This window comes from Entelurus aequoreus, linkage group LG16, assembly GCF_033978785.1.
Source record: "Entelurus aequoreus isolate RoL-2023_Sb linkage group LG16, RoL_Eaeq_v1.1, whole genome shotgun sequence".
Taxonomy (NCBI): Eukaryota; Metazoa; Chordata; class Actinopteri; order Syngnathiformes; family Syngnathidae; genus Entelurus; species Entelurus aequoreus.
In genome coordinates this window covers 53,416,602-53,436,446 of record NC_084746.1, presented here as the reverse complement: position 1 = coordinate 53,436,446, position 19,845 = coordinate 53,416,602, and the positions used below count along the sequence as shown (strand labels likewise).

At 39.3% G+C, this 19,845-nt stretch overlaps 1 protein-coding gene across 3 annotated transcripts in view; it reads right to left on the bottom strand.

The window, feature by feature from the left end:
• abca4b (ATP-binding cassette, sub-family A (ABC1), member 4b) overlaps positions 1-19,845 on the bottom strand; it is a 106,142-nt gene that overhangs the window by 63,567 nt on the left and 22,730 nt on the right. For all 3 annotated transcript variants that reach the window (XM_062023340.1, XM_062023341.1, XM_062023342.1), the window contains exons 5-13: positions 17,734-17,870; positions 16,826-16,953; positions 16,552-16,749; positions 14,540-14,629; positions 6,419-6,665; positions 6,208-6,347; positions 4,070-4,186; positions 3,748-3,945; positions 85-290 (exon numbers count right to left, since the gene is read on the bottom strand). In XM_062023340.1, the coding sequence (XP_061879324.1) occupies positions 85-290; positions 3,748-3,945; positions 4,070-4,186; positions 6,208-6,347; positions 6,419-6,665; positions 14,540-14,629; positions 16,552-16,749; positions 16,826-16,953; positions 17,734-17,870 (1,461 nt within the window). The remainder of the gene's footprint in view (positions 1-84; positions 291-3,747; positions 3,946-4,069; positions 4,187-6,207; positions 6,348-6,418; positions 6,666-14,539; positions 14,630-16,551; positions 16,750-16,825; positions 16,954-17,733; positions 17,871-19,845) is intronic.

The window sequence follows — 19,845 nt, the reverse complement described above, 5'->3', positions numbered from 1 at the left end:
GTCTAATGACCTTTTCCCATCCGAATCAAACATGTCATTATGTCCTCAGGACTGTCGTGACCACGGACCCACTGACCCACTGACCTATCTTTGACTTTGTTGGTGCGTTCCACGGCGTCAATGTCCATGCGGATCTTGTACTTGACGTGCGGCGGGACGCTGGTGGTCCACGGGTACATGTCGACGAAGACCACACCGGCCCAAAATTTGTTCTCCTCCAGCAGATACAAAGCCTGGTGGATCATCTGGGACTCGTCGGTGTAGGCCACAAACTTGTCCAGGTGGATGCACTGCGGAAAACGACGAGTTAGGTCAGGTTACATTTGTAGGTCAGACCTGAAGAACTCTGCTTTTGTGGACCACAATCTGAGAAAACAGCTGAACAAACCAAGATACTGTTGCATATTTATCTTGTTTTCACTTTCCCAACACTACCTACTGAGCGCAACATGTGTCCGCCAAGTGGTGTGCCAAGGTTTTCATGTGCTGACCTGCTGGCTTCGGACTAGCAGGGGAAAGTATCGGGTGCAAGATGAAAATGACTCGGGGGGTTTACAAGAAGGACAAAACACCGTGGGTAGTACTAGCAAACTGGCATAGTGGGAAGGGTTGGGGGCATTATATGTTGGACAGGACCGAGGTCAGCAACCGCAGGCGGCCTCTTTAGCCTGGAGCTTTTTTACAAAAGGATTGAAAATGGAAAAAGATGGGGGGAAAATAATGTTATTGTTTTAGTATGTTTTTTGTTTGAGGACAAACATGACACAAACATTCCCAATTGTTAGAACTACCACTGTTTAATATGTTGGTGTGTACGCTTCACTGATGACACTATTTGGTGAACATCGTTTTGTCCTACTCATTTTGACCATTCTTTTAAAAAAAAAAATTTTTATTTGAATTTTGTTATTTTTTTATTGATTTTTTATTATTAATTTTTTTACATTTTATTAATCAATCCAACAAAACAATACCATATTAATGCAATTCCAATTCCAAAAGCAAACCCGAGCCAGCGACATTCAGAAGAGCAATAAACAGAGCAATTGAGAGGACAAACAAACATGACACAAAACAAGCCAAAAAGCAGTCAAACAAAAATGAATATTATATCAATATTAATAAGAATTGCAACATAACAGTGATTAAAAATCCCTTATTTACATTATCATTACAGCCATTTATAAAAAATAAAAACATTTTTTTTTTTAAATGGTTCATTTAATAGTTCAAATTGAAATAATGGATCCCAGATTCCAATAAATGACTCATTATTATCTCAACTAAATGCAGTTTTTTCTCCACAGCTTGTGTGTACCAGTCAGTAGGAGTTGGACTATCAACATCTATCCATTTTTTTAATATTACCCTTTTTGTTATGGTTTTGCCGGTTCTTGAACTCACCATAGTGTGTAGACTATGACGCAAAAGTTTGTTTACATGTAAAATCTTCCATTCCTTCTTTGTCTCGTTTTGTCCACCAAAAGTTTTATGCTGTGCGTGAATGCACAAAGGTGCGCGTTGTTGATGTTATTGACTTGTTGGAGTGCTAATCAGGCATATTTGGTCAGTGCATGACTGCAAGCTCAAATCAAATCAACTTTATTTATAAAGCACATTTAAACTTGAGCACAGGGGTAGCCAAAGTGCTGTACAATGGGCAGGTTAAAAGATAATACGACAACCGAGCAAACACAACACAACACAAACAGAACACCAGCTAATCAATGCTAACATGCTATTTAGGCTAGCTGTACGTACATATTGCATCATCATGCCTCATTTGTAGGTATATTTGAGCTCATTTAATATCCTTTACTTGTATCCTCTTTGTATATAATATAGTTTTGCATGTTTGATGACACATTATCTGTATGTAATATTGGCTGCATTTCAGATAGTTGATTGTGTGTCATGTCGTTCCAGACCACAGCAAATGTTACCCAGCTTGCCAAAGATTGTAATGAATCTATTAAAAGAAAACAGCCTTAACTTGAACACACACATTTATACCTTTGGCCATTAAACACTTATACAAGACTTTTAAAGTCATTTTGATAGTAGGCTATTATAGCTAATATAGACACTTACGTCATGTGTTGCCTTCATTATAACACTTATATAAGACTTTTAAAGTCATTTTGATAGTAGGCTAATATAGCTAGATACTTACATCATGTGTTGCCTTCATTATAACACTTATACAAGACTTTTAAAGTCAATTTGATAGTAGGCTAATATAGCTAATATAGACACTTACGTCGTGTGTTGCCTTCATTATAACACTTATATAAGACTTTTAAAGTCATTTTGATAGTAGGCTATTATAGTTAATATAGACACTTACATCATGTGTTGTCTTCATTATAACACTTATATAAGACTTTTAGAGTCATTTTGATAGTAGGCTATTATAGCTAATATAGACACTTACATCATGTGTTGCCTTCATTATAACACTTATATAAGACTTTTAAAGTCATTTTGATAGTAGGCTATTATAGTTAATATAGACACTTACATCATGTGTTGTCTTCATTATAACACTTATATAAGATTTTTAGTGTCATTTTGATAGTAGGCTATTATAGCTAATATAGACACTTACATCATGTGTTGCCTTCATTATAACACTTATATAAGACTTTTAAAGTCATTTTGATAGTAGGCTAATATAGCTAATATAGACACTTACATCATGTGTTGCCTTCATTATAACACTTATATAAGACTTTCAAAGTCATTTTGATAGTAGGCTAATATAGACACTTACATCATGTGTTGTCGTCATTATAACACTTATATAAGACTTTTAAAGTCATTTTGATAGTAGGCTATTATAGTTAATATAGACACTTACATCAGGTGTTGCCTTCATTATAACACTTATATAAGATTTTTAGCGTCATTTTGATAGTAGGCTATTATAGCTAATATAGACACTTACATCATGTGTTGCCTTCATTATAACACTTATATAAGACTTTTAAAGTCATTTTGATAGTAGGCTAATATAGCTAATATAGACACTTACATCATGTGTTGCCTTCATTATAACACTTATATAAGACTTTTAAAGTCATTTTGATAGTAGGCTAATATAGCTAATATAGAAACTTACGTAATGTGTTGCCATCATTATAACACTTATATAAGACTTTTAAAATCATTTTGATAGTAGGCTATTATAGCTAATATAGACACTTACATCATGTGTTGCCATCATTATAACACTTATATACGACTTTTAAAGTCATTTTGATAGTAGGCTAAAATAGCTAATATAGAAACTTACGTAATGTGTTGCCTTCATTATAACACTTATATAAGACTTTTAAAGTCATTTTGATAGTAGGCTATTATAGCTAATATAGACACTTACATCATGTGTTGTCTTCATTATAACACTTATATAAGACTTTTAAAGTCATTTTGATAGTAGGCTATTATAGCTAATATAGACACTTACATCATGTGTTGCCATCATTATAACACTTATATAAGACTTTTAAAGTCATTTTGATAGTAGGCTAATATAGCTAATAGACACTTACATCTTGTGTTGCCTTCATTATAAGACTTATATACGGCTTTTAGTTTTTTGGGGCTCCAGACAGATTTGTATTTTGCATTTTTGGTCCAATATGACTCTTTCAACGTTTTGGGTTGCCGACCCCTGTGATAGGAGCATCCAGGAATGGCAAATAAAAAGTAGTCAAAACGTATGATATAAAAGTATCTTCTCACCTCAGAATATTGGTTGACAGTGCGTATGATCTGGTCGGTGAGGTTGAAAACGTTCCTCCAGTCGAAGCTCGCCATTCCCGCCTCCCTGGCCTCCTCCGGGCCGGCATGCAGGAAGTTGAGGATGTCTTTGACGGTCAGGTTCGCATCCTTCAGGCTTTCGTCGACAAAGTTGGTCACCGTTGGGTTTGCCAGCGTGTCCTGCGGTGATGACGGAAGATGCAGTGAATTTACAGTAAATATTTCTTTCATCACCATTGTCTAGCTTCCTAGTTGCAAGGAGTGCAATATCCATGAATATTTGCATTATTTCTCCAGTACTTACCCTGATCATATTCATCTGCACGCTGCTGTGGAAGAAATCCCACAGCTGAGGTCCAACTTCCTCCCACATCTTACCCAAGTTCTGCAGCCTCTCCAGCTCCTCGAATGTCGTGTTCGCCTAAACGCCAACGGAACGTGCAACTTTATAACGTCGTAATGATGCACTGCAAAAAGTCAGTGTTCAAAAACAAAAACAAAAATGAGGGGTATTTTATTTGAACTAAGCAAAATTATCTGCCAATAGAAGAAGAACATTTGGCTTGTCAAGACTTTCCAAAACAAGTCAAATGAAAGCTGCAAGCAGCGATGGACGGGACCGACTTTGAGGGCTCATTAAATCCAAACCGGAGCAGTAATTAAAACTCTTTCATCAACTTGTAATCAGAAGGGTTCAATCTCTCTCCTGTGCTAATTTGAAGCCGACACGACAAACGCGCTCAGAAGAGATAATGTTTGAAAAAAGGTGACTGTTTTTACACAACTTTTGTTTTGAAGGGGGAATTGCAAACTTCTTGTTGATTTTTGCTGAAGAATGTCAGTGTATAAAATCTAGGTCTAAGTTAGACCTACATAGAGGTTTTTGTTTCATGTCTCTACGACATTCTTACTGGAAGTTACAGGCAGTTTTGTCTGTGTTTTCTTCCTAGGGGGCGCTAGAGCGCAATTTTGAGTTTTGGGGTTTGGTTCTTTGATTAGATCGCAATTTTCGCCAGTCCTGATGTGTGTGTCCAATTTGGTGAGTTTTGAAGCATTTTAAGGGAGTCAAATTACAGCTCAAAGAGGCAAAGGTGACTGTTTTTACTAAACTTTTGTTTTGAAGGGGGAATTGCCAACTTCCTGTTGATTTTTGGGGGTTGTCAATATATGAAATCTAGGTCTAAGTGAGACCTACACAGAGGTTTTTGTTTCATGTCTCTACGACATTCCTACTGGAAGTTACAGGCAGTTTTGTCTGTGTTTTCTTTCTAGGGGGCACTAGAGCGCAATTTTGAGTTTTGGGGTTTGGTCTTTTGATTAGATCGCAATTTTCTACAGTCCTGATGTGTGTGTCCAATTTGGTGAGTTTTGAAGCATGTTAAGGGGGTCAAATTACAGCTCAAAGAGGCGGCGGTATAATAATAAAGAAAGAAAGAATAAAACGCTAGAGATTCAATAGGGTCCTCTGCCCCAAAGGGACATTTTGGTCCCTAATTAAGTAAATGCTAGTGCCATTATCTTGACATAATGATATGCGCTCGGCATTACATTTCTTGAAACCAGCAAAAACTAGTTTATTGTTCTTATTGGAAAGGTACTTGTTACTCTCGGGGTCTCCTAGCCGCTCAGGCAAATCATATGGTCTAAAAATGCATTTTTCCATCGACAACATGACATCATCGCGCCAAGTGCGTGCTCTTTCAGTCAATTAGTGCGCATATATACAGCCCGGCCCCCGGACACATTTTTTTTAATTGTAATTTTGAAGAATTTATCTGAATGTGCATGAACTATTTCTGTTCAAAATTGTTTGAATTGTCACATGTTAAATGTTTGTTTTTTTTTATGCTTGAAATAAGATTTTATTACTTTCAAAAAGTAGTTTTCTACTTGTGAGTGTTGATGACACAACAGTTGATATTCTAGTTTCAAGCATGTTTTACTCAATATAGCTCATCAAATCTCAGCAACAAGCTGTAATATCTTACTGACATCATTTAGGACCAAAACCCTTAAAACAAGTAAAACACTCCAACATAAAATCTGCTTAGTGAGTCTGTGGAATGCTCTCCCTGACCACCTGAGGGCACCACAGACTGTGGATGCTTTAAAAAAAAAAAAAAGGCTTAAAAACCCTTCTTTTTAAAAAACCTTTTTTTTTTTTTTTAGATATATGCATACTAGTTGTAGCTATTTGGCTGTTCTAGTTTTTATTTGGATTTATTTTTATTATCTTTTAATTTTTGTTAATACACTGTAGCACTTTGAGGTTGTTTACTCAATGTAAAGTGCTTTTTACAAATACAATCTATTATTATTATTATTGTTATTATCCGCCCTCTACTCCCTGTCGCACAGTCCACAAACACAACTAATGAGCATTATTAAAGCAGCCTGTCAGGAAGGGGTGAGGGGGGTCAGGCCGGAGGTGATCTCCCTTACGCTCTTTAATATCTTGCGGACAGCGGGGGAGTCGGGGGTGAACAGGATTTTTCCCATCAGCAGGGGCTTGACGGAATTCCACAAGATTTTGGTGACGGGGTTGGACTCCAGAGTCTTCATCAGGCCGTTGCAGAAGGGGGCTAAAAAAACAAAAAGAGGCGCGTCAACTCAATGGAGGATATGGATGGGGCGGGTGTGCAGGTGAGCTCACTGGTGGTGTGGTCGTACGCGGCGTACTGCCTATCGGGGCCCCGCGTGCCGTTGACGCCCAGGAACACCTTGTAGTTGTTGTCCTCGTACCAGTTGAAGGACAGCACTCGGGAGCCGCCGCCCTCCGGGTAGCCGCAGAAGAGGCTGGACACGGACGCCGACAGCGAGGAGAAGGAGGCGGGGCCGCCGGCTTGGAAGAAGGCGGTGAGAGCTCGGACCAGATGCCGGGTGTTGTCACGCTCCGTCAGCTGGAAGTGAGAACACGCTCATCATACTTTGAATATTTTTTACTAGGGATGTCCGATAATATGAGACTGACGATATTATCGGCCGATAATGCAATATCGGAAATTATCGGTATCGGTTTCAAAATTTTCGGTATCGGTTTTCAAGAAGTAAAATGTATGACTTTAAAAGGCCGCTGTGTACACGGCCGTAGGGAGAAGTACAGAGCGCCAATAAACCTTCAAGGCACTGCCTTTGCGTGCCGGCCCAGTCACATAATATCTATGACTTTTCACACACACAAGTGAATGCCACGCATACTTGGTCAACAGCCATACAGGTCACACTGAGGGTGGCCGTATAAACAACTTTAAAGGCCTACTGAAAGCCACTACTACGCAGTCTGATAGTTTATATATCAATGATGAAATCTTAACATTGCAACACATGCCAATACGGCTGGGTTAACTTATAAAGTGACATTTTACATTTCCCGCTAAACTTCCGGTTCAAAACGCCTTTGAAGATGACGTATGCGTGTGACGTCAATCGTTGAAACGGAAGTATTTGGACTCCATTGAATCCAATACAAAATAGCTGTTTTCATCTCATTCTGGATGTATTCTGGACATCTGTGTTGGGGAATCTGTTGCAATTTGTTCATTGCATTATGGAGAAAGAAGCTGAGCAAGCAAAGAAGAAAGTCGGTGCGAAGCGGAGTATTTTGCGAGGGAAGTCAGCAACACAACACAGTCGGTGTTTCATTGTTTACATTCCCCAAAGATGCAGTCAAGATCCAAGAACTCGGACAACAGAGACTCTTACCAGGAGGACTTTGACTTCGTTAACACACGCAGACGCGATACCGTGAGTACGCTTACAAACATTTGATCGCTTGCTATAACTAGCTCGAGCTAGTAGCTAGGAGCTAGGAGCTAGGAGCTAGCAGAGGAGCTAGGAGCTAGCATAACAAACACCTAGGTGTTTTTATGTGGGATTAATTTGTGGCATATTAAATATAAGCCTGGTTGTGTTGTGGCTAATAGAGTATATATATGTCTTGTGTTTATTTACTGTTGTAGTCATTCCCAGCTGAATATCAGGTCACCCCCGCCTCTCACAGCATCTTCCCTATCTGAATCGCTTCCACTGCCCTCTAGTCCTTCACTTGCACTTTACTCATCCACAAATCTTTCATCCTCGCTCAAATTAATGGGGAAATCGTCGCTTTCTCGGTCCGAATCTCTCTCACTTCATGCGGCCATCATTGTAAACAATAGGGAACTTTGCGTATATGTTCAACTGACTACGTCACGCTACTTCCGGTAGGGGCAAGCCTTTTTTTTATCAGATACCAAAAGTTGCAATCTTTATCGTCGTTGTTCTATACTAAATCCTTTCAGCAAAAATATGGCAATATCGCGAAATGATCAAGTATGACACATAGAATAGATCTGCTATCCCCGTTTAAATAAAAAAAATGTCATTTCAGCAGGCCTTTAAAGTTGTTACAAATATGCGCCACACTGTGAACCCACACCAAACAAGAATGGCAAACACAAAGCTACGAACAATGGGAGACCGGGCTTTCTGATCCGCCGCTCCCAGTCTGTGGAGCGCTCTCCCTGACCACCTGAGGGCACCACAGACTGTGGATCCTTTTGAAAAAGGCTTAAAAACCCTTCTTTTTAAAAAAAAAAAAAAAAAGCCTTTTTTTAGAAATATGCATACTAATTTTAGCTATTTTGCTGTTTAGTTTTTATTTTATTTATTGTTTATATCTTTTTATTTTTTTAATACACAGTAGCACTTTGAGGTTGTTTACTCAATGTAAAGTGCTTTTTACAAATAAAATATATTATTATTACATTTCGGGAGAACATCCGCACCGTAACACAACATAAACACAAATACCTAGAACCCCTTGCAGCACTAACTCTTCCGGGACGCTACAATATACACCCCCCCCCCCCCCCCCCGGTACCCCACCCCCCACCTCAACCCTGCCAAGGGGAAGGATTAAATAAGCTCTGCTTCCTCCTACTCCTTTTGGGACGTGCTGTGATGAAACAACTGAATAGTGTGATGAGCTACATTGCAAAGTACGCATGTTGCACATGAAAACTCAACTGAACTGCTGACGTCACACACAATGATGAATACACGGAGAGGAAGGATGTGTGCGACATGAGCGCGCTTGGCTCGCCTCTCTGTCACCAAGGCGACGGCCGGGGAGGAGGAGGGGGTCCCCACCTACGGGATGTGTCATCACCAAGGAATGTTCTCCCACAGCCTCCACCCCATTCTTAGGAGCGAAGGTGATGATGGGATGTAACCCCCAACACCCTCAAGACCACCACCCCCTCCATTGGGACGCAAAGTGAACGTGCGGAAACAAACTATTTCCTACGTGTGTGTGCCAAGTGTGTACTACCAATTCTTCATCATGTGAAAAACACACTGGACAATTCATTGGGTACACCTACACAATATAATCTGCCCTTAAAAATATAATCCATCCATCCATTTTCTACCACTTGTCCCTCTGTTTATTACCATGTTGATAGTTGCCGTAGATGATATATATTAGAAACAGCCATGAGCGGGATGCAGAGTGACGCTACAACTACATCCACAATAAAACACGCACTATTTAAATAATATCTATGACTCATGCAAATAAAATAAAATAAAGTTAAAGTAGCAATGATTGTCACACACACACGAGGTGTGGTGAGATTATCCCCTGCATTTGACCTATCACCCTTGTTCACCCCCTGGGAGGTGAGGGGGGCAGTGAGCAGCAGCTGCGGCCGCGCCCGGGAGTCATTTTTGGTGATTTAACCCCCAATTCCAACCCTTGATGCTGAGTGCCAAGCAGGGAAAACTAAATAAAATGATTTGTAATAGTAGTTAGCATTATTGTTATTATTATTATAGCATTGGCAATATTGCTATTGTGATGACTTATTTATTATTTTATTGTTGTTTGGATTATTTTTCCTAATTTTGTTTAGGATGACATACAGTATGCATACAATATTAACTTCAATTGGATATTATAACAAAATTACAGTGAATATTATAATATGGACAACGAATACAATGTTCAAATAAAATACATTTAAATACATTTAAAATAACCAAACAAAACAAAAAACAAATAAACAATACAATTGGCCAATACAATTGATATTATAATTAGCATCAAAAATACAATTGAAATAAAAATAAAAATAAAAATAAAAATAAAAAATATAATTAATATTGCAATATAATTAATATTGCAATATATATTAAAATTAAAATGACCAATAACATCGAAATTAAAATTTAAAATGTAAACCAAAATCACAAATACAATCGAAACACATTTACAAATTACAATTTAAAAAAAAAATCTAAATTACCTTTAAAATCAAAGTTAAATTCAGTACTGATAAACATGTAATCTAGTTCAGAACCGGATTAAAATTGGGATGGATATCACAGCTTTGGCTTGCAATATTTACAGCATTTTATATTAGACACAGTTTGCTCTGTTATAAAATATTTTGCCTTTTTTAATGATATTACGCATGAAAAGTCAAGAAAATAATTAAATGTTACTATATAAACAAAAATACAATTGAAATAAAAATTAATATTAAAACATAATTAATATTGAAATATAAATTTAAATTAAACTTACCAATAACATTGAAATGACAATTTAAAATCTAAACTAAAATCACAAATACAATCGAAACACATTTGCAAATACAATTGAAATGATGAACGAAATTACTATTACAATTAAGAAAATTACAAATACATTTCAAACTACAATTTAAAAAAAATCTAAATTACCTTTAAAATTAAAGTTAAATTCAGTACTGATATATATGTAATCTAATTCAGAACCGGATAAAATTGGGATTGAAATCACAGCTTTGGCTTGCAATATTTACAGCATTTTATATTAGACACAGTTTGCTCTGTTATAAAATATTTTGCCTTTTTTAATGATATTACGCATGAAAAGTCAAGAAAATAATTAAATGTTACTATATAAACAACTGTAAACAGGAAGTTAATAGAGTCTAACCTTAACATAAGTCATGCAGTGGCAATCTCCTCTCTGGTCAACAAAAGCACCTTGAGGATTCTGGCGGGAACTCTCGTTCAACCCTTTTTCCATTACGCATGCACCTCCTGGTACCCTAGCACCTCCAAAACCCTCAAATCTAAACTCCAAACATCTCAGAACAAGCTAGTCAGGTTACTTCTAGACCTCCACCCCAGATCCCACCTCACTCCTACCCACTTCTCTAAAGTGGGCTGGCTCAAGGTGGAGGACAGAGTTAAACAACTTGCACTGAGCCTAGTCTATAAAATCTGCTACACCTCCCTGATACCGAAGTACATGTCAAACTACTTCCTTAACGTAAATGACCGCCATAACCACAACACCAGGGGGAGCTCCACTAACCACGTTAAACCCAGATTCCCAACTAACCAAGGTCTTAACTCATTCTCTTTCTATGCCACATCAATGTGGAATGCGCTCCCAACAGGTATAAAAGAAAGGGCATCTCTATCCTCCTTCAAAACCGCAATAAAAGTTCACCTCCAGGCAGCTACAACCCTAAACTAACACCCTCCCCGGATTGCTAATAATCAAATGTAAACAATCAAATGCAGATACTTTTTCTTATGCCTTCTGATCTCTCTCTCTCTCTCTCTCTCTCTCTCTCTCTCTCTCTCTCTCTCTCTCTCTCTCTCTCTCTCTCTCTCTCTCTCTATGTCCACTACTTGATGTCCATATCCCCCCCACCCCCCTCCCTCCACACCCCGGATTGTAAATAATGTAAATAATTCAATGTGATTATCTTGTGTGATGACTGTATTATGATGATAGTATATATGATAGTATATATCTGTATCATGAATCAATTTAAGTGGACCCCGACTTAAACAAGTTGAAAAACTTATTGGGGTGTTACCATTTAGTGGTCAATTGTACGGAATATGTACTTCACTGTGCAACCTACTAATAAAAGTCTCAATCAATCAAAAAAAAGTCAAAAGTGTACATCCACTTGTAAAGAACATCCTGTCATGGCTGTCTTGACTTTCCAATCATTTCTACAACTCTTATTTTTTGTGATGTAGTGATTGGAGCACATACTTGTTGCTCACAAAAAACAATCATGAAGTTTGCTTCTTTTATGAATTTATTCAAATGTGAGCAAATGTGCTGGGTCAAAAGTATACATACAGCAATGTTAATATTTGCTTACATGTCCCTTGGCAAGTTTCTTTGGTAGCCATCCACAAGCTTCTGCTTGACCACTTGACCACTCCTCTTGACAAAATTGGTGCAGTTCAGCTAAATTTGTTGGGTTTCTGACATGGACTTGTTTCTTCAGCATTGTCCACACGTTTAAGTCAGGACTAAAACCTTAATTCTAGCCTGATTTAGCCATTCCTTTACCACTTTTGATGTGTGTTTGGGGTCATTGTCCTGTTGGAACACCCAACTGCGCCCAAGACCCAACCTCCGGGCTGATGATTTTAGCTTGTCCTGTAGAATTTGGAGGTAATCCTCCTTTTTCATTGTCCCATTTACTCTCTGTAAAGCACCAGTTCCATTGGCAGCAAAACAGGCCCAGAGCATAATACTACCACCACCATGCTTGACGGTAGGTGTGGTGTTCCTAGGATTAAAGGCCTCACCATTTCTCCTCCAAACATATTGCTGGGTATTGTGGCCAAACAGCAACATTTTTGTTTCATCTGACCACAGAACTTTCCTCCAGAAGGTCTTATCTTTGTCCATGTGATCAGCAGCAAACTTTAGACGAGCATTAAAGGCCTACTGAAAGCCACTACTAGCGACCACGCAGTCTGATAGTTTATATATCAATGATGAAATCTTAACATTGCAACACATGCCAATACGGCCGGGTTAACTTATAAATTGCAATTTTAAATTTCCCGCCACACTTCCGGTTGAAAACGTCTAGATATGATGACGTATGCGCGTGACGGAATCAGTTGATGCGGAGGTATTGGTACCCCATTGAATACAATACAAAAAAGCTCTGTTTTCATTTCAAAATTCCACAGTATTCTGGACATCTGTGTTGGTGAATCTTTTGCAATTTGTTTAATGAACAATGGAGACTGCAAAGAAGAAAGTTGTAGGTGGGATCGGTGTATTAGCGGTGGACTACAGCAACACAACCAGGAAGACAGAGATGGATAGCAGACGCGTTAGCCGGCGAACTCACCTTGACTTCCTCCGTCTCGCCGGCCGCATTTGTGATCGGGTGAAGTCCTTCGTCGCACCGTCGATCGCTGGAACGCAGGTGAGCACGGGTGTTGATGAGCAGATGAGGGCTTGCTGGCGTAGGTGGATAGCTAATGTTTTTAGCATAGCTCTGTGAGGTCCGGTTGCTAAGTTAGCTTCAATGGCGTCGTTAGCAACAGCAGTGTTAACCTTCGCCAGGCTGGAAAGCATTAACCGTGTAGTTACATGTCCATGGTTTAATAGTATTGTTGATCTTCTGTCTATCCTTCCAGTCAGGGGTTTATTTATTTTGTTTCTATCTGCATTTGAGCCCGATGCTATCACGTTAGCTCCGTAGCTAAAGTGTTTCGTCGATGTATTGTCGTGGAGATAAAAGTCACTGTGAATGTCCATTTCGCGTTCTCGACTCTCATTTTCAAGAGGATATAGTATCCCAGGTGGTTTAAAACACAAATCTGTGATCACAATAGAAAAAGGAGAAAGTGTGGAATCCAATGAGCCAGCTTGTACCTAAGTTACGGTCAGAGCGAAAAAAGATATGTCGTGCAGTGCATCTAGTCCTTCACTCTAACGTTCCTCATCCACAAATCTTTCATCCTCGCTCAAATTAATGGGGTAATCGTCGCTTTCTCATTCCGAATCTCTCTCGCTGCTGGTGTAAACAATGGGAAAATGAGCAGTCCTTCCCCCGGTGACGTCACGCTACTTCCGGTACGGGCAAGGCTTTTTTTTTATCAGCGAGCAAAAGTTGCGATCTTTATCGTCGTTGTTCTCTACTAAATCCTTTCAGCAAAAATATGGCAATATCGCGAAATGATCAAGTATGACACATAGAATGGATCTGCTATCCCCGTTTAAATAAAAACAATTCATTTCAGTAGGCCTTTAAGGTGTCGCTTCCTTCTTGCAAAACAGGCTTGACTGTTGACACTGACACCTGCGTTCCAGCAGCTTCCAATTCATTGCCGACCTGCTTGTTGGTGGTTCTCGGTTGACTCTTGATCATCCTGACCAATTTTCTCTCAGCAGCAGGTGATAGCTCGCGTTTTCTTCCTGATCGTGGCAGTGACAAAACTGTGCCATGCACTTTTTACTTACGAACAATTGTCTGCACAGTTGCTCTTGGGACCTTAAGCTGGTGGTGTTCCTGGGATTTTCTCCTCCAAGCATATTGCTGGGAATTGTGGCCAAACAGCTCAATTTTTGTTTCATCTGACATCACATGGAGGAAAGTTCTGTGGCCAAATATTAACATTGCAGTATGAATACTTTTCACCCAGCACATTTGCTCACATTTTCAGTAGAGCCATAATAAATTCACATAAGAAGCAAACTTCATGAATGTTTTTTGTGAGCAACAAGTATGTGCTCCAATCACTACATCACAAAAAAATAAGAGTTGTAGAAATGATTGTAAACTCCAGACAGCCATGACAGGATGTTCTTTACAAGTGGATGTACACTTTTGCTCTATTTCAAGTCACATAAGAATGAGCATCGCTCAGCACATTAGAACACAGAGGAAAGCAGCAAAGTTCTATAGTGGTTAAAAATATCTCCAGGATTTCATGCAGAAGTGCATTGTGGGTGACGACAACTGACCTCCAGGATCTTCTCCGATGTCGCCCTGAGGACACGACCCCACCTGTGCAGGTCCACCCCCTCTGACCTGCTGTCCATGACGCGAGGCAGCTGTCGTGGCACACAAAAGACGTTACAAAGTTTTGCAAAAAAGCGTCTCAAGAGTGAGGGGGTGAAAAGGTCATCGTGAATCACGTCGGAATTCAAACAAAAAGAGTTGTTAGGAAAGCAAAGGAGGATGAGGGGAACGCCAAGACAAACAGCAGCGCACGAGATATCCTTCCTGTCACATTCCTCACCACGCTGAAGGAAAGCTGGTGTCAGGAAGTCAGGGGGACATTGGAACCACGGTCAGTGGGATAATGCTTTTATAACCTGGGAGTGTGGGGACATCTTACATTGGATTTATTTGGTTAATGTGATAAAACCATCATTTATGTCATTTATATTTATCCCCCACTCATGTTCTTTTAATCCATTATATTTGCTCAGTAAAATAATAAGGTCTTAATACAATGGGAAGTGAAGTGAATTATATTTATATAGCGCCTTTCTCTAGTGACTCAAAGCGCTTTACATAGTGAAACCCAATATCTAACTTACATTCAAACCAGTGTGGGTGGCACTGGGAGCAGGTGGGTAAAGTGTCTTTCCCAAGGACACAACGGCAGGAAGCAGGAATCGAACCTAGAACCCTCAAAGTTGCGGGCACGGCCACTCTACCAACTGAGCTATGCCGGTTGGCAGAGGCATTGAAGCTTAGGGAAAGGCTATGCAGAACGAAACTAAAACTGAACTGGCGACAGAGTCAACAAAAACAGAATGCTGGACGACAGCAAAGACTTACTGTGGAGCAAAGACGGCGTCCACAATGTACATCCGAACATGACATGACAATCAACAATGTCCCCACAATGAAGGATAAAAACAACTGAAATAGTCTTGTCTGCCAGTAGAGAGCAGGTCAGGGAATAGCACTCAAAGGAAGGCGTGAAGCTGCTACAGGAAAACACCGACAAAACAGGAAGGGCCAACAAAATAACAGCGCAAGACAGGAACTAAAACACTAAACACAGGAAAACAACAACAAACTCAACCTGCACTGGGAGTAGGTGGGTAAAGTGTCTTGCCTAAAGACACAACGGCAGTGACTAGGATGGCGAAAGCAGGAATCGAACCTGGAACCCTGAAGTTGCGGGCAGGGCCACTCTACCAACCGAGCTATGCCGGTTGGCAGAGGCATTGAAGCTTAGGGAAAGGCTATGCAGAACGAAACTAAAACTGAACTGGCTACAAAGTCAACAAAAACAGAATGCTGGACGACAGCAAAGACTTACTGTGGAGCAAAGACGGCGTCCACAATGTACATCCGAACATGACATGACAATCAACAAGGTCCCCGCAAAGAAGGATAAAAACAACTGAAATAGTCTTGTTTGCCAATAGAGAGCAGGTCAGGGAATAGCGCTCAAAGGAAACACCAACAAAACAGGAAGGGCCAACAAAATAACAGCGCAAGACACTACACACAGGAATAGAAAAATAATGTGCCTTGTCTCAAAAAGGGTTGAAAAACACTGGTGTCGACCACAAGGAAGTGTTCTAAAAGTAGAAGTAAATCATAATATGAGCCATCGCTACTCACGCAATGTAATAAAATAATGTAATGAAATACATACATTGGGGTGTTACCATTTAGTGGTCAATTGTACGGAATATGTACTGTACTGTACAATCTACTAATACAAGTCTCAATCAAAAAAGTGTTATGCGATAAGTTCTATTTCTGCAAATGTTGTTGTGATGATTCAGACCGGAGCCAGGCTAGCGTAAGCTAATGTTAGCATCAGCCAAGTGAACCAGTGGGACTTGGCTCAGGTCTTAGCGGGCGGTGCATCACCTAAGCCCATTAGGGAAACAGGGCAAGGGGGATAATGCCGTCACCTGACTCACCCATGCTGAGCACTAACACCCACTTGATCAGGTACGCAGAGTTAAGACGGGCCGTGACGTGGAAGACGGTGACTACCCACCAGTCTGAAGATCTTGAAAAAGTCCACGTTGGCGTAGAGCATGTCTTCGATCCTCTGCAGCCTGGGCTGGCTGAGGGCGCACATGGCGTTGCGAACGCCGTGGAGGCCATGGCGGCTTGGGAAGATGATGAAGCGCTCCAGCAGGGCCTGGCTGCACGCGATGTCTTTCAGCTGAAGGTCTGGGACGCCGTAGGCAAACTGCAAGACGGCGGAAAGACACTCTGGAAGGGGGACTAACACAGTTTTTAACCTCGGCCGTCCTTCACCAACTCACTTGTTCCACTCGTATCTCCGCGTGGGTCAGCTGGTAAACCACCGAGTCTGAGAGGGCGGCCTCTCCTGACAGGAACGCCACGAGAACCTCCCCGTCCTTCAGAATATCCTCAATCTTTAAACCGCGACCTGAAAGAGACGAAGACCGCTTTTAGGATGGTTCCTACTTGTGTTTTTCACCTCCTGGTACCCCAGCACCTCCAAAACTCTCAAATCTAAACTCCAAACATCCCAGAACAAGCTAGTCAGGTTACTTCTAGACCTCCACCCCAGATCCCACCTCACTCCTACCCACTTCTCCAAAGTGGGCTGGCTCAGGGTGGAGGACAGAGTTAAACAACTTGCACTGAGCCTGGTCTATAAAATTCGCTACACCTCCCTGATACCGAAGTACATGTCAATATAAACGGAATACAATGATTTGCAAATAATTGTATTCCGTTTATATTTACATCTAACACAATTTCCCAACTCATATGGAAACGGGGTTTGTACAACCCCAGACTAACACCCTCCCCCCACCACATCCCACCTCCCCGGATTGTAAATAATCAAATGTAAATAATCAAAAGTATATACTTGTTCTTTTGCTTTCTGAGCTCACTATATTCACTGCACATATCCTACCAAGTCAGACCTACACTGTGTCAATGCCCATTTCTCAGATGATATTATTGTTGATGACTGAAGTGCTGATATCAACCAAACCTACCCCCCCCCCCCCGCCCCAATCCCACCCCCCAGATTGTAAATAATGTAAATAATTCAATGTATATACTCTTGTGTGATGACTGTATTATGCTGATAGTATATATTTGTACCATGAATCTACTAATAAAAGTCTGAATCAATCAATCAGTTAGATAGCAGGTATCCTCCCTTATACCTGATATCGCCGCCGCCTTATACCTGATATCGCCGCCGGGTTGCTGCGTAGCGTTTCCATGAAGTTGGAGAACGCGGACACTTCGTGCCACAGACGCCCGAGCTGCCGGACTTCCGTGTCATTGAACATGTCCAAGATGTCCACGTAGAACCGTGACAATCTGGAACAAAACAGGACCCGAGGGTAAAAAAAAAAAAAGGGTGGGGCTGTCCTGATACAACCGTTTCCACCTTCCGATACGATACCGATATTGGCTTATACCAGTATGGCTTCAATTTGATATCAACAGGACTCCTTAGAAAAGGTTTGATCAAGTGAAAGTAGTCAAACAGAGAACAATGGTAGGTATGAAAACCCCTAACCTATTTGTTAATAACCTTCTGAAATGGACTTATGCTGTCTTTAAGTTGAATTGGAGTGGTAATTGTTTTTGGCGACACATTCATTCAAATAAGCTCATGACACATTAAAATGAATGATGCAGACACATTTGTTACTGAATACTTTTTTGCTTTGGACACTTTGTTTGTGTAAGTAATATGCAACTATGGTAATTTGATACTAGTTTATAATGACAAATGTTGTAGACTGCAATATTGTCCAATGAAGGATATTTATTACGCATGTCTAGCATGTGTGCTATTGTGTGCTTGGCTGTTGTGTAGTTCCTAGCACCTAGTAGCCTACCATGTCTACCTTTTGTAAATGACTTAGACTTAACAAACTTTTTTGATCCACAAGGGAAATTGTTCCACACAGTAGCTCAGTTACAAAGGATGGAAAGGATGAGGATGGAAAGGATGAGGATGGAAAGGATAATGCACAAAAGGGCACCAAAAGAGGGCGAAAACAAAAGGTATAAAGTAGACTATAAATGTATCATCGTAAAAACTTGACTAATATACAAGATAAAACCAATCTTGTGTGTTTATTTAGATGTTAACTTGCTGTCCAGCGTTGGACAAGCAGGATTGCTTGTATTGGAGCAATGCAAGCCAATATCATACTGATTATATATATATATATATATATATATATATATATATATATATATATATATATATATATATATATATATATATATATATATATATATATATATATATATATATATATATATATATATATATATATATATATATATATATATACATATATATATATATATATATATATATATATATATATATATATATATATATATATATATATATATATATATATATATATATATATATACATATGGTAACACTTTAAATGGGTTATACTTGGAGAGCGCTTTTCTACCTTCAAGGTACTCAAAGCGCTTTGACACTATTTCCACATTCACACACACATTCACACACACATTCACACACACATTCACACACACATTCACACACTGATGGCGGGAGCTGCCATGCAAGGCGCTAACCAGCAGCCATCAGGAGCAAGGTGAAGTGTCTTGCCCAAGGACACAATGGACGTGACTAGGATGGTAGAAGGTGGGGATTGAACCCCAGTAACCAGCAACCCTCCGATTGCTGGCACGGCCACTCTACCAACTTCGCCACGCCGTCCCACTTTAGTCTGGGGAACATGTGAACCATTAATTAGTTGCTTATTAACATAGGGTTAGGGTTAGGGTCAGGGTTAGCGTTGGGGTTAGGGTTAGGGAAGACTCTTAGTTAATGGCTTACTGGTTGTATATTAAGGCCATGCAGAATAAGGCATTAATAAGTACTTAATAATGACTAATTAACAGCCAAAATGTTACAAATTTGCATGTTAATAAGCAACTAATTAATGGTTCATATGTTCCCCATACTAAAGTGTTACTATATATATATATATATATATATATATATATATATATATATATATATATATATATATATATATATATATATATATATATATATATATATATATATATATATATATATACATACATATATATATATATATATATATATATATATATATATATATATATATATATGTATATACATATATACACACATACATATATGTATATATATACACACATACATATATGTATATATATACACATACATATAGGTATATATATATGTACATATATATACATATATGTATATATATATACACATACATATATGCATACATATATACAC